Source organism: Grampus griseus (assembly GCF_964374135.1).
Source record: "Grampus griseus genome assembly, chromosome: 10".
Lineage (NCBI taxonomy): Eukaryota > Metazoa > Chordata > Mammalia > Artiodactyla > Delphinidae > Grampus > Grampus griseus.
This window is the reverse complement of record NC_139004.1, coordinates 67073354-67088412: the sequence shown is the minus strand read 5'-3', so window position 1 is coordinate 67088412 and position 15059 is coordinate 67073354. Positions and strand designations below refer to the sequence as shown.

The window sequence follows — 15059 nt, the reverse complement described above, 5'->3', positions numbered from 1 at the left end:
CAGAAGGATTGGCATTCATTCTTCTTAAATGTTTGATAAAATTCACCCATGAAGCCATCTGGTCCTGGGCTTTTCTTTGTTAGGAAGTTTTTGATTACTGATTCAATCTCCTTACTTGTTATTGGTCTGTTCGGTTTTCCTATTTCTTCATAATTTAGTCTTGGTAGGTCGTATGTTTCTATTTAGGGTGTCCAATTTGTTGGCATATAATTGTTCATAGCAGTCTCTTATGATCATTTGTATTTCTGTTTATCAGCTGTCTCTTCTTTCATTTATAATTTTATTTACTTGAGTTCTCTTTTTTCTTGCTAAATCTAGCTAAACATTTGCCAACTAGTCTTTTCAAAAAAAAAACAACAATCAACTCTTAGCTTCATTGATCTTTTCTATTGTTTTTCTATTCTTTATTTCATTTATTTTTGTCCTGATCTTTGTTACCTCCTTCCTTCTGCTGACTTTGGGAATAGTTTGTTCTTTTCCTGGTTCTACAAAGTATAAAGTTCGGTTATTTGAGATCTTTTTTTCTTAACGGAGGCATTTATCACTATAAACTTTCCTCCTAGAATTGCTTTCACTGCATCCCTAAGTTTTAGCATGTTGTGTTTCCATTTTTGCTTGTCTCAGGACATATTTTTTTATTTCCCTTTTGATTTCTTCTTTGACTCATTGGTCGTTCAGGATTGTGTTGCTTAACTGCAACATATCTTTGGAGTTTCCAGTTTTCTTCCTGTTATTGAATTCTAGTTTCAAATCACTGTAGTCAGAAAAGATATTTCATATGATTTCTATCTTCTTATATTTGTTAAGACTTATTTTGTGGCCTAATGTGATCTATCCTGGAGATTGTTCCGTGTGCACTTGAGAAGAATGTGTATCCTGCTGCTATTGGACAGAATATTCTTAATATTCCAAATATGACTGTTAGGTCCATTTGGTACTAAGTGTAGTTCAAGTCCAACATGTCCTCATTGATTTCCTGTCTGAATGATCTATCACTTGATGAAAGTGGGGTACTAAAGAATCTAATATTGTTGTATTCTTGTGTATTTCTCACTTCAGTTCTGTTAATATTTGCTCTATAGATTCAGGTGCTCTGAAGTTGGGTGCATATATATTTACAGTTGTTATATGCTCTTGATGAATGACCCCTCTATCATTATATAATCACCCTCTTTCTTACTTGTTACAGTTTTTTAATTAAAGCCTATTTTGGGACTTCCTTTGTGGTGCAGGGGTTAAGAATATTCCTGCCAATGCAGGGGACACAGGTTTGAGCCCTGGTCTGGGAAGATCCCACATGCCACAGAGCAACTAAGCCCGTGTGCCACAACTACTGAGCCTGCCCTCTACAGCCTGTGAGCCACAACTCCTGAGCCCACGTGCCATAACTACTGAAGCCCATGTGCCTAGAGCCCATACTCCACAACAAAGAGAAGACACCACAATGAGAAGCCCATGCACCACAACGAAGAGTAGCCCCCACTCACTGCAACTAGAGAAAGCCCGTGGACAGCAATGAAGACCCAACACAGCCAAAAATAAATAAATAAATTTATTTTAAAAAAATAGCCTATTTTGTCTGGTATAAAAATAGCTACTGGGCTTCCCTGGTGGTGCAGTGGTTGAGAGTCCGCCTGCCAATGCAGGGGACACGGGTTTGTGCCCCGGTCCGGGAAGATCCCACATGCCACGGAGCGGCTAGGCCCGTGAGCCATGGCCGCTGAGCCTGCGCATCCAGAGCCTATGCTCCGCAACGGGAGAGGCCACAACAGTGAGAGGCCCACGTACCTCAAAAAAAAAAAAGAAAAAAAAAGCTACTGCTGCCATCTTTTGGTTGCCATTTGGATGGATTATCTTTTTCTGTTTCTTGCTTTCAGCCTATGCATGTTCTCAACACTAAAGTGAGTCTGTTAATAAACAGAATATTCTTTGTTTTTTTTTTTAATCCATTTGGCTGCTCTATGTCTTCTGATTGAGAATTTAATCCATTTACATTTAAGTAAAGTAATTATAGATAGGTAAGAAATTTCTATTGCTATTTTAAAAATTGTTTTCTAGCTCATTTTGTAGTTCCTTTTCTTTTCTCTTGCTGTCTTTGTGAACTGATGATTTTCCATAGTAGTGTGCTTTGATTCACTTCTCTTTATCTTGTATGTATCTACTGTAGGTTTTTGCTTTCTGGTTACGTGAGACTTACATAAAACATCTTATAGATAAAGCTATTACAACTTAACTTCAATCCCATACAAAATCTCTACCCTTTTACTCACTTCCCACCACTTTATGTTTTTGATATCACAGTTTACATCTTTTTATACTGTGCATCCATTAACAAATTACTGTAATTACAGTTATTTTTAATTTTTCTTTCTTTTCACCTTTATACTAGAGTAATATACTGCCATATTATAGTATTGGAGTATTCTGAATTTGACTATATACTTATCTGAATTTGACTATATACTTAAGTGTTTTATATCTTCATGTTTTTTTTTAATTAATTTATTTTATTTTTGGCAGCATTGGGTCTCCTTGCTGCTCGTTTGTTTTTTTGTTTGTTTGTTTGTTTTTTGCAGTATGCGGGCCTCTCACTGTTGTGGCCTCTCCCATTGCAGAGCACAGGCTCCGGACACGCAGGCTCAGGGGCCATGGCTCATGGGCCCAGCCGCTCTGCGGCATGTGGGATCTTCCCGGACCGGGGCACGAACCCGCATCCCCTGCATCGGCAGGCAGACTTTCAACCACTGCACCACCAGGGAAGCCCCTTGTTTGTTTTTATATATAGTAGTGTATATCTGTTAATCCCAAACTTCTAATTTGTCTCCCCCCCTTTCCCCTTTGGTAACCATAAGTTTGTTTTCTATGTCTGTCAGTCTATTTGTTTTGTAAATAAGTTAACTTGTATCATTTTTTTAGATTCCACATATAAGTGATATCATATGGTATTTTTCTCTGTCTTTGATTTTTGATAGTTTTATTATAATGTCGTGGAGAAGATCTCTGTGGGTTCAAACTGTTTGGTAACCTATGAGTTTCATGAACTTGATGTTCAAATCTCTCCCCCCAGATTTGGTAAGTTCTCAGGCATTACTTTAAGTAAGCTTTCTGCCCCTTTCTGCTCTCTTCTCTTCCTGGTTCTCTAATAATCTATAGATTGATTCTCTTAATGGTAATCTTTAAATATCATAGGGTTTCTTCATTCTTTTTACTTTTTTCTCCTTTGACTGAAAAATTCTGATATATCTGTCTCTAAGTTCACTAATTCTCTCTTTTTTTTTTTTTTGGCTCCACTGGACTGCCAGGGAATTCCAGGGACTCTTTGTTTTATGAGTTTTTAAAAATCTTTTTTGGCTGCATTGGGTCTTCGTTGCTGCACACAGGCTTTCTCTAGTTGTGGCAAGCGGGGGCTGCTCTTCATTGTGGTACACGGGCTTCTCCTGTTGTGGAGCACAGGCTCTAGGCACGTGGGCTTCAGTAGTTGCGGCACGCAGTCTCAGTAGTTGTGGCTCATGGGCTCTAGAGCACAGGCTCAGCAGTTGTGGCACACAGGCTTAGTTGCTCCGCAGTACGTGGGAACTTCCCAGACCAGGGCTCACACCCGTGTCCCCTGAGTTCGCAGGAGGATTCTTCACCAGTGCACCACCAGGGAAGTCCCAAAGTTCACTAATTCTTTTTTCTGCTTGGTCCAGTCTAATACTAAATCTCTCCACTGAATTCTTCAGTTCAGTCATTGTATTCTTCAGCTCCAAAATTCGTTTGGTTCTCTTTTATGTTTTCTATCTTTTTGTTGAACTTCTCATTTTGGTCTTGTATTATTTACCTGATTTTGTTGAACTGTTTACTGGTGTTCTCTTGTAGCTCTCTGAGCATCTTTAAAATAACTACTTTGAATTCTCTGTCAGGCAATTTGTATATCTCCATTTCTTTAGGGTCAGTTACTGAAAATTTACTGTGTTCTTTGGTGGTGTCATGTTTCCCTGATTTTTTGTGATCCCTGTAGCCTTTCATAGTTGTCTGCACATTTGAAGAGCTGTTATCTCTTCAAGACTTTATGGACTGGCTTTGGTAAGGAAAGATCTTCACCTATGGATGTGAGGATGCTAGAGTATGCTATGATTCTGGGTCTAATGGTGCAGGGTGCCCAGGTTAGGGCATATCGTAGCTCTGGGCTCAGGGTGCAGGTCTCATTGGCTGAGGCCACACAGGTCCACATATCAACAATTCTGTGATTCTTAGGGAAAGCTGTGGAGGGTCCACAGTAGCTGTAAGGGATGTTGGGGTCCTCAGTGGATCTTCCAGGTCCAGTGGCTAGGGACCAGGGCAGGCAGCAGTGGTGGGCAGAGTCAGAAGTGTGTACACACATGGCTCCAGGGTCCGGCTTCAGGGTCCAGCTTCAGGTACCTGCAGAGTGGGAGGGGGAAGCTGCAGACACACACATAATAGCAAGGGCTGGGACTAGCAGAAGGGGCTGGTGCCAACTGCAGATTGACAAGCAACTGCAGGGACCCTAGCTGTTGGCACATATTCATGAGGTTGTAGAGGCTAGCCATGAGCACATGCATGGCAGTGGAGGCAGGGATGGGAGTTGGGCTGGCCAGTGTGCAGGTGCACAGCTGCAGGGGCTACCTTTAGGTGAGCCTAGGGTTGCAGGCCAGTGACAAGTCAAGGCTGGATATGGGCCACAAGCAGCTGTGGGGGCCTTGGCTGTTGGCATACACTCCTATGGCTACAGGGGCTTGCCGTGGTTGTATGCATGGCAGTGGAGGCCTGTGTTGGCAGTCAGGCTGGTGGCGTGCAGGTACATAGCTGCAGAGGCTAGACATGAGCACACACAAAGCAGTGGGGTTCAGCTGTAGGGGTCTAGACTGGCGTCTTACATGCACACAACCACAGAGGCCAGGGCTGCTACATAACTCGTGCTCTGTCAAGAGATGCAGAGGGAGGTGGAGGACTCAGGTGGCTGGCATCTGTGAATGCAGATACCTGTGGGGTGAAAACCTTAATGGCAAAATCTGCAGGGGTTCTGTGGTGGCTACTGGTTTCTTCAGTGGTGAAATATGCTGGGGTCCTCCGTGGAGCAGTCTGCTGAGGTCCATTATGAGGTCCCCAGTAATAAAAGCTGAGGGGTTCTGCAGTGTCCACAAGGGCTGTTGAGGTCCACAGCAGCAAAGGCTGCTGGGATCCTAAGCAGAGCAGGCCACTGTGAGCCATGGTAGCTCCCAATGCATGACTGATACTGGCAGCCTCTGTCTGCCCTACTTCCTTGTTCCTAGCCATGTCTAGATGTCTCAGTATTTATACCAAGTTTATTCCAGTTATCTCATTTGTAATTTTCTAGAGCTCCTTGGGTTGCTTCTTAGATTGCTCCGCTCTGCTTCCTGGCTGTCTCACTTCCCTTTGCAGACAGCAATCACCATTTTCTTCCACTGAGTTGTCAGTTTTTTCCAAGTTTCTTTCATAAGTATTTCTTTTGGTCTTTAACTTTCATGTGGGAGGTTTCTTCCAATGGCTGTTGATGCTTGACTGTCTGGAATTGCTGTGTAGGACCTGCTGACCACTGGGTTTCACTGTATGGAGGTTTGTGGAAAGCAGTGGTCATCTTATCCAACAGCTTTTAATACCATATATACTCTGATGACTCCAAAATTGTTATATCTTAACTTCACTTCTGAACTCCAGACTTTCAACATCTCAGTCTGGAGGTCTAGAAGACATTTAAACCTTGAAAGGAAAAACCAGAAATATTGATCCCCACTGCTCTACTCTCTTCTCCCACAATGTTTCCTATTCCATTTCCACCCAGGTCAAAGTTGGGCATGTCAAAACATAGGAGTCATTCTTCTCTGACCTTTCTCTTTTTTGTACACACGCACATCTATTCAATCTATCAACAACTCTGACTGGATCTATCCTTCAACACATATTCAGAATCCAACAACTTACCACTTCCACTGTTCCAACCCTATCTAGCTCAAGATACTGAAATCAAAATCTTTTGTTTGAATGACTGCTCCCTGTTTCCATTCTTGCTCTACTCCAGTCCTTCTGCACACATCAGCTGGAGGAATCCTTTTAAAATGTAAGCCAAATCATGTAATTCCCCTGCTCAAATACCTTCACAGGCCTTCTGTCACACTTAGAATAAAATGCAAAATCCTTACCAAAAATATCATCCTCCAAGCCACCATTCTGAGGGGAGTTCTTAGCTTCAAACTGTCATTCTTCCTTCACTTTCCACATCTAATTGATCATCAAAATTCATCATTTTTACTTATTAACATCTACATTCTCTATTGCATTTTTTCTCCATTCCTATTGTTGCCTAGCCATTATTTCTTGCCTGAATCACTTCCGTGGTCTCTTTCCTCCCTGATTCCAGTCTTCTGCATTTTATACTCTCTCAGCATTTAAAACCCACATCCAATCATGTCACTCCATGGTTCTATCAGACTAGCAGTTCTACTAATTTGGGGATTACAAAGCTCTTTGTGATCTGGCTCTTGCCTTCTTCTTGGCCTTATCTCCCAATTGCTAACACATACTTACATGCCAAAGTTACCAAATATCTTATAGTTTCCTGGAATTACTACTTCCCTATGCTCTGTGCTATTTTTGGAATGTCCTTCCTTATGGCTTGTCTTCCTGATGAAGCCCTGCACATCTCTCAAGACTCATCTTAAGCATTACTTGCCTCTGGAGGCTTTCATTGATTGCTCAAAGCCCCAGGAGATCAGCTACTCCCTCTAACAGCATCAGTGTATATCTTAATTATGACATGCAGCTCATAAACCTTCTTGTTTGTGGTCTATCTGATCCCACTAGAGTAGTTTCTAAACATGGGGACCATGCATGGGGTTCAGAGGCAACTATCAATTCCCTAAAATTGAGTATAAAATTTTGTATGCAAAATCATACTTGTATCGTCCTGGGGAGAAATTTTATCGATCCTCCATAATATAGAAAGAGTTAGGAACCAATACCCTAGATGGTAATATTCTTTTTTTTTTTTTTTAATTTCTTTTTTTTGGCTGCGCTGGGTCTTCGTTGCTGTGTGCAGGCTTTCTCTGGTTGCAGCGAGTGGGGGCTACTCTTCATTGCGGTGTGCGGGCTTCTCATTGCAGTGGCTTCTCTTGTTGCGGAGCACAGGCTCTAGGCACGTGGGCTTCAGTAGTTGTGGCACGCGGGCTCAGTAGTTGTGGCTCACGGGCTCTAGAGCACAGGCTCAGTAGTTGTGGCACACAGGCTTAGTTGCTCCGCGGCATGGGGGATCTTCCCAGACCAGGGCTCGAACCCTTGTCCCCTGCATTGGCAGGCAGATTCGTAACCACTGAGCCATAGACGGTGATATTCTTAAGGGAAGGAGTAAGTCTCCATCTTTAATTTCTATATCTCACACATATCACTTCACACAGAGCATAGTTAAGGCAACTGGACACAAATGCTTTTGTATACTTGTAAATATACATAACCAAATATACAGAAGCAATTGATATGTTATTTGTATATGATTTAGGCAAATTTCCTATGGTTCTTGACCAGGCAACATACTTTGCATCCTCTGTGTTTCCTAAAAATATTACATTTTCTTAAAGAGAAATTTGTAATTCTTTCTAAAACTTGTAATTCTCACCAATATACACTCCTTGAATATATACTCCTCAAAGTGAGGTTTTACCCAGTCCTTTAGTCTAAGCTTAATAGTCACCGAAGGTTTCTGATGTTTATTTGTTTTACTTTAAAATTCTGTACCTTTTAGTTAATTCTTCTTATTCAGCCTGCAAAATGTAATCTTGGTTATCAGTCAACTCAATACACTTTTATAATAACCAACAGACAGTTAAGGATTTATCTTAGAAATACTGGTACACTGATAAACAACAAGGCCCTACAGTACAACACAGGGAACTATATTCAATATCTTGTAATAAACTCTCATGGAAAAGAATCTGAAAAAGAATACACACACACACACACACACACACACACACACACACAACTGAATCACTTTGCTATACACCAGAAACTAACACAACATTGTAAATCAACTATAGTTCAATAAAAAAAGTTTTAAGAAAGAAATGCTGGTACATTATTTCCAGGGTTAATCATTACATTATTAATAACTGGCTCTTTTCAGCTTCAACTACCTGCTTTTCTTAAGAGGTGGAGAGAGACAAAATTTTAGTAACTGCTGCAGGCTGAAGGAGCTCTGTTCACCAGCAAAACCAACTGAGAAATGACAGCTAGACATTACAGTAGGCCCAAATGCCCTACATAGTAATTCCATTTAGAGAGCAAGTGTGATAGGTACTGTCCAGATAAGGAAGAGCCCTTAAATACATTGAAACAAAGACAAAGGAATGATTTTAGCAATATTGTTTCATAATGTAATTAGGGATAGTAAAAGAGAAAAACTTAAGTGTGCAGGAGCAAGCTACACTGTGTAATAATTTCTTACCATTTTATAGAGATCTGAGACACTAATCTGGTCCGCATCCACTACTTCAAAGTCCTTTCGAGGCACCAGGTCCAGGCCCAAATGTCTAGTAAAGAGAAAAACCACATTCAGCATGCCATGTCCTCAAATTACCCATCTCTCTTTATGTGCCTGAGAGCCCATGCCAACCATGACCTTATGGACAGAAGTTCAGACACTGCCTCTGCAGGGACATGCCTTTATCCAGTAACCTAACTGTGTTCACCTTCAGGTAAATAAATGAGGCTAGGGATTTTAAGACTGTGACAATTTTCGTCATCAAGTAGTTCCCCCTGTGACGGTAAAAAGGATTCATTCAGTATCACATTTATAACAGATTGCTTGAGTTCACTAAGGATGGATTTTCTTAGATCATTAATAAGTTGTGTTTATTTTTCAATTTCCCCCATCCTGCAAGTATGTACAGGCTCAGCCATGCATTACTTTCATTAGGATAAAAAAAATTATTCAGTGTCCAAGTAGATTTGTAATTCAAAGTCAAACACATAAAAATCACCTCCTGGGAATTCCAGGAGGTCCACTGGTTAGGATTCTGCACTTTTACTGCCACGGGCATGGGTTCAATCCCTGGCTGGGAAACTAAGATACTGCAAGGCACAGCCAAAAAAAAAAAATCACCTCCTAAAGGTATTAAACTCAAAGAAACTTATGTCTTGGTTGAGTTTTATCTCATTTTCAATTTAATTAATACTGACACTGGGTTATAGTAAAGACCTCACCACACATTAGCCAATACCTTAAGACACTTTAGATGGAAGTTTAACCAGGGAGCACGATTAATAAAGAAAACAATACTTAGAAGATCTGGTATAACTTGGGCATGAAGGAATAAGTGATAATGATTAATAGTTGATTGGGAGGCAGTATGAGACAGTGGAAATAACTCTGGACAGGCAGAACTCTTGGGTTCAAATATGGTACATAATTTATATTCAGTACATGTTACGCCCTTTCTCACTCTCTAGAACAACAGCTCTGACTCTGGAGTCAGTGGAATTAGGAGTTGTGGACTCCTGTAACTACATATAAAAGTATGTGCATGTGTTCATATATGCATTTTCTCTGAGGAGAGGGCCTATAACTCTCATCAGGGTTTCAGAGCTGCTCTGTGACCACCCTACTCTAAAGCGAGTGTTATGAATTATTGCACCTGGCAAAAAGTATGCCATAGATGATGGAAGGAGAAGTGTATATATTTTTTTCTTCACCTAGATTATGAACTACATTTAGAATATGCTAGCAAAACTAATTCTCTAGGCTCTTTCTGTGAATAAAATTCCCAGTTATTTAAAATAAGCCACGTAGGGCTTCCCTGGTGGCGCAGTGATTGAGAGTCCGCCTACTGATGCAGGGGACACGGGTTCGTGCCCCGGTCTGGGCAGATCCCACATGCTGCGGAGTGGCTGGGCCCGTGAGCCATGGCTGCTGAGCCTGCGCGTCCGGAGCCTGTGCTCCGCAACAGGAGAGGCCACAACAGTGAGAGGGCTGCGTACCGCAAAAATTAAAAAAACTAAGCCACATATACATCCAAAATGCAGAATTATTTTACTTAACAATTTAACCCTATTTTATAGGAAAAGATATGAAGAGGTTAAATGGTAATAAGACTGATAAAATAAAAATGGGGAATCAAACCTACATGAAGAAGCTATAAGCAAACACGCTAATCACACAGACTAATATGATTAAGAATTAAAATTTAGATGTGTACTTTTTAACAGGCAAAAAAAATGGAGAAACCTATTTTTCTATTAAAGGATAAAAACCCATATTTTTCTATTACCTATTACTATAACTTGTATTATTCTATAATAGAGAAATATGCATTTTTAAAGAGGAAATATTTTTTTGGTATTAAATACAGAAAAAAAAAACCCTCGTAGTTTTGCCTGATGAGAAGATCAGTAATACACTGTTGTCCTTAACTACAATAGTTCACAGTTTAATGGTAAAACCATGACATCAAATCTGATTACTGATGTTAATGCACTTAAATCTATGAGATTTTATTTCCTGTCTTCATACATCAAAGAAGTACTCCATTCAATCACCTCTTATTAATTATTCTTAATTTCCCTGAAATAATTTCAGGACTCTGGCTTCTAATACTTATAGCATGTAAAGGCAGTAGTATCATGGAGAGCAAGATATAGCTGAAGCACATCCTTTCCACCTCTCTCATCTTAAAAAGCAATTTACATCTGAAAGATAATTTTGCAGTTTTGATCTCAAATATTTAGAATACTTTTACATATATGTGGAAAAACAGTGGAAAGATCACAAAAATGGTATTAGTATTTGTACAAGGAAAGTGAAATTAAACAATTTATCAACTTAAGATATTTTACAAATTTTCTGTAGTCATGCTGTTGAAAATTCTTTAAATACAAAAATGAAGAGATAAAATTTCAAACATATTCTTTAACCACTGATGGTCACAAAATATATGAGGTAGTCTAAATATTACAATTAATTAACAAAAAGAAGACCGTACAAATAATCCAATCAAAATAGATGTTTTCAGTACAACAGCTTAAGAAAAAATCCAGATGGATCTAAGTCAGTAAGGCCAGGGTTGAGAGTATATGCTCTGTAGTAGTGCACTACACGCAATGATGCGGCTTGTCCGGAGAATGGCATCTATGCAAACTCTACCTTGGCACTATGCCACACTTAGCTTGCTTGTCCATTCAATTAACCACCCATATACCCATCCACTCACCCCAAAGACACTCTCTGAGGATCTATCATGTACCACCAATGGTACTGGATATAGGAAATAGAGCAGTTTTGAGTCAAGCAAATGTTCATATTCCTCATGCTAATTCTCCCAAGAGCAAAGTGTTTTCCCTCTCCTAGAAGTTGTTAAAACACAGTACCTTTTAGTTTCTTGATTTCGTTACCTTAGGAAATAAGAAAATGATTAACAGGTGATCTAATAAAACCGAAGACTGATTTCCTTCTACTAAGATCATCTTCAATGGATGAAGAGTAGTTTCCAAAAGCTAAATTGAAGGACTGTCCTCATTGGAAGAAGGCAGAGGTGCTGCACAGTGAGAAACAACACATGTTCACTAAAATTTCACTCTGTAAAAGAGGCTCCTGGCTATTTCTTCCTATGGCATATTCTAAGAACAGTGAACAGTAAGTGCAGGGAATGGTCAACTTAGTCTCTTTATCGTCACAGCAAAGGAAGGCAGCGCATCAGAGTAGTTAGGAGCATGGGCTCTGATGTCAGATTGCCTAGTTTGTATCTTGGCTCTCCCACCAAGAATACTGTCTTCTCTACTGTCACAGGCTATTGTAAGGATTAATCCATGTAAAGCACTCAGTACACTGCCAGGCATTGTGAACTGCTTCTGCTGTTATCATTATGTGTTATATCGTTAGCTAAAATATGACTTAAAGTACAAGGATTGTGATTAAAGACAATTGTGTCTGAAAAAAGACTCCTAAACAAGCAGGAGGCATACAACTACATATACATCTACATACAGATGTAGTATAGAGCTGAGTTTTTAAAATGGTCTTACCAACTGCTTAGGTGAATAGTTTTCACAAAAATAGTCTTCTCTCACCACTTGTCACTAATCACTCATTCATTCATTCCAATAATTCAATAAATATTAGCACCTACTCTATGCTAGGCTCATGATGAACTTAGGGACACAGCAGTGAATAAAAGACATATTTCTGTTCCTGCATTCTTTTAGGTGCACCACTCTAAAGACCGTGAATCTCTCTCTCTATCAAATTCTTTGAATTTTACATGTCTTTTGAATGTTCCATACTCTGTTCTATTTTCTATTGTATCTTTTTCTTCTGGGTTTCCTCATCTGAACCACAGAACATAGAAAATAACTTGAAGTTAATTAATTATATATGATGGATGTTTTAAGGCATTTAAGATCTAGTTCTCCCCCAGAATTAGTTAAAAAAGGCTAGAGATACTAAGATTTTTTGTGGGCAGTGCCCTTTTCTGATACTTATACTATGAGAGCATATAGATATAACTATACTAATGAGAGCATGGTATATTTATATAGTAATAAAATAGAAGATATAACTAATAATAGCTACCTTTTACTGAACATTTACTTGGAATAGGCATTTTATGTATATCCCCTCTAAGCACTATGGGAAGTACACAGTATTAGACCCATTTTATAACTGAGGAAACTGAAGCCCAGAGAGGTTACTAAGTAGCCTATTAAGGGAGTACAGTTGAGCTTGTCTCAAGCTAGGTCTGTCTTACTCTGAACCCATGATATTCCACTATACCTGCCACCTTTCTACTAATAACCATGAAGTTAAATACTAATGGCTATAAGTGATTGTAATCAATTTGGTCATAATAGTTTGAGGAATAATTTTGTGTCAATATATCAAGGGGAGTAAAGGGGAAAATGGAAAGAAGAAGAAATGGGGAAAGAAAGAAGTGGAAGGGAAGGGAGAAAGGAGGAAAGAAGATACAGAAGCACCAGGAGAGAAGGATCAGGGTTTCGAGAAAGGAGGGAGAAGGGAAAAAAGTGGGGTGGGGGGGAAATGGAACTATGTTTCTGGTTTATATTGTTTATCAAAATGAACATATAAATACTCTCCCTACACACACACAAGCACATACACACTTTGTTGAGAAAAAGTTACTAATGTAGGTGGAACAGCTCTGTACTTTACTGACAGGTATTTATAATGTTCTTTGCCTTTTTCAAATATAATTTGAACTTTTTTCCAAGCTATCATCTTTAAGTTTTCAGATTTGACTGCAAAATCTGATTGGTCTGTTTTCTAACTTTTATCATAAAGAGGTATTGATAAAATATTTCTCTTGTTCATTTACTGGTATGTATAGTGCAGTTAAACTGCAGCATAATGATTTATGCAACTATTAGTGTCATCAGTTCAAAAGTAACAATTTGCTTGGCACATAGTGATGCTATGTTTGCAAATTACTACCATTATTGATTTTTTAAAATAAGTACAATGATACCATATAGTACTGTTTGGAGCTATACTGTAAGTTAACATACTACATTTTGCTAAGATTTTTACTGCCCAAAGTTAGATTTAAAGAACACTGCCTGATCTATCGTACATCTGAATTCATGTTATATCATACAAGGAGTCTGTGGTGTGTGCCAAGCAATGCTATTAACAGTCAAGAGAGGTTGTAATTTAATGAAACAAACAAGGATAGGATGGTGTCACAAATAACTAATGTAGAGTTGTTCTTTTTTCTTTTCTACTGAACAGTACCACTCTGGGTTGGATTCACTGTTTATTAGATCCCGTGTTTCCTCTTTCCTGATTTACTCTTCTATTTCTGGAAGAACACATTCTCAAGTCTCTTATGAAGAAAGGAGCCATGACAGGTTAACTTCTGCATCCTTGAGTACTTTAAAAGGGCTTTATTTGGCCCTTACACTTGATTATATAGTTTGGTTGTTTATAAAATTCTGGGTGGCAAATCATTTCCCAACAGAAATTTGAAGATATTACTTCATTATATTCTAGCATCCAGTGTTACTGATAAAACTTTTGAGGCTGGTGTGAATCTTATTCTTTTGTAAGAAGACCTGTTTTTCTGTCTGATAACCTTTTAGGATCTTCTCTTCAGCCCCAAATATTGAAATATCTTAGTGTGCCTCACTGTAGGTTTTGGTTTTTCTTCTCCATTCATTATACTAGGTATTTGATGGACTCTTCCAATCTTAAGTCACCTGCTCTTTGGCTCTAGGAAATTCTCTTCTATCATTTTTTTAGAATTTCCTCTTTATTGCCTTTGTTCTTTTCCTGGAAATATAATGTCTGATGTTGGATCCCCTAGATTGAATCTCTGTACTGTTGTTAACCATTTCCCATCTTTTTGTTTTATTTTCCTAGAGATGACATAAAATTATCTTCCTGTTCTCCGCCTAAATTCTTTTTTGAAATCCTACTCTCCATTCCTTTTTCGTAGCATTTTATAATGCATAATGAATCTTCTTGATTCTCTTGGAGGATACTCAGAGATTTTTAAAGTTCTTTACTAATCTTCACTCTCTCTAGGGCCAGGTATTTTGTTTATCCTGGTCTCCCTCTCTTCCCTGTGAAAGGATTTCTTCAAATACTTGGTAATACTTGATTGTCCATTCAAATTTAAAAGGCACTAGAAATGTGAAGAGTTTTTTGTACATGGGTGGGTGGCTAGCAAGCTTCTCTTTCTGGTAAGTGGAAGGGATTTGTTCATTACACTTTGAAACCCCTTAAATGCCTCAATATGGAGAGCTTTGCAATAAAGTCCCAGTTCAAACTTTTGTTGCCCAGTTTCCACCTAGGCAATTGGTCTTTGTATTTGTCTATCTGAAAGGGAAACACCTGGCTGCCAGGTTTGCTACTCATGGTAGCAAAAGTAGTGAATTATTACTTTACATACTTTTAAGCACTTCCTTTTGTTAAGCTCCAGGGCACACTCCCTTTCTCCCATGATTCTAGCAGCTGCAAGGCAGACCAACTCCTTCATTAGCTAAAGTTTCCTCCATATATTACAGGCTTCTTCTTCTGTTACTAATCCTCCATCTAC

General features: G+C 39.0%; 1 protein-coding gene across 1 annotated transcript in view; it reads right to left on the bottom strand.

Moving 5' to 3' along the window:
* DOCK3 (dedicator of cytokinesis 3) overlaps positions 1-15059 on the bottom strand; it is a gene marked incomplete at both ends in the record, with an annotated part of 411675 nt that overhangs the window by 187150 nt on the left and 209466 nt on the right. Inside the window, one exon of the mRNA XM_082663217.1 lies at positions 8459-8543. Coding sequence (XP_082519343.1) covers positions 8459-8543 — 85 coding nt within the window. The remainder of the gene's footprint in view (positions 1-8458; positions 8544-15059) is intronic.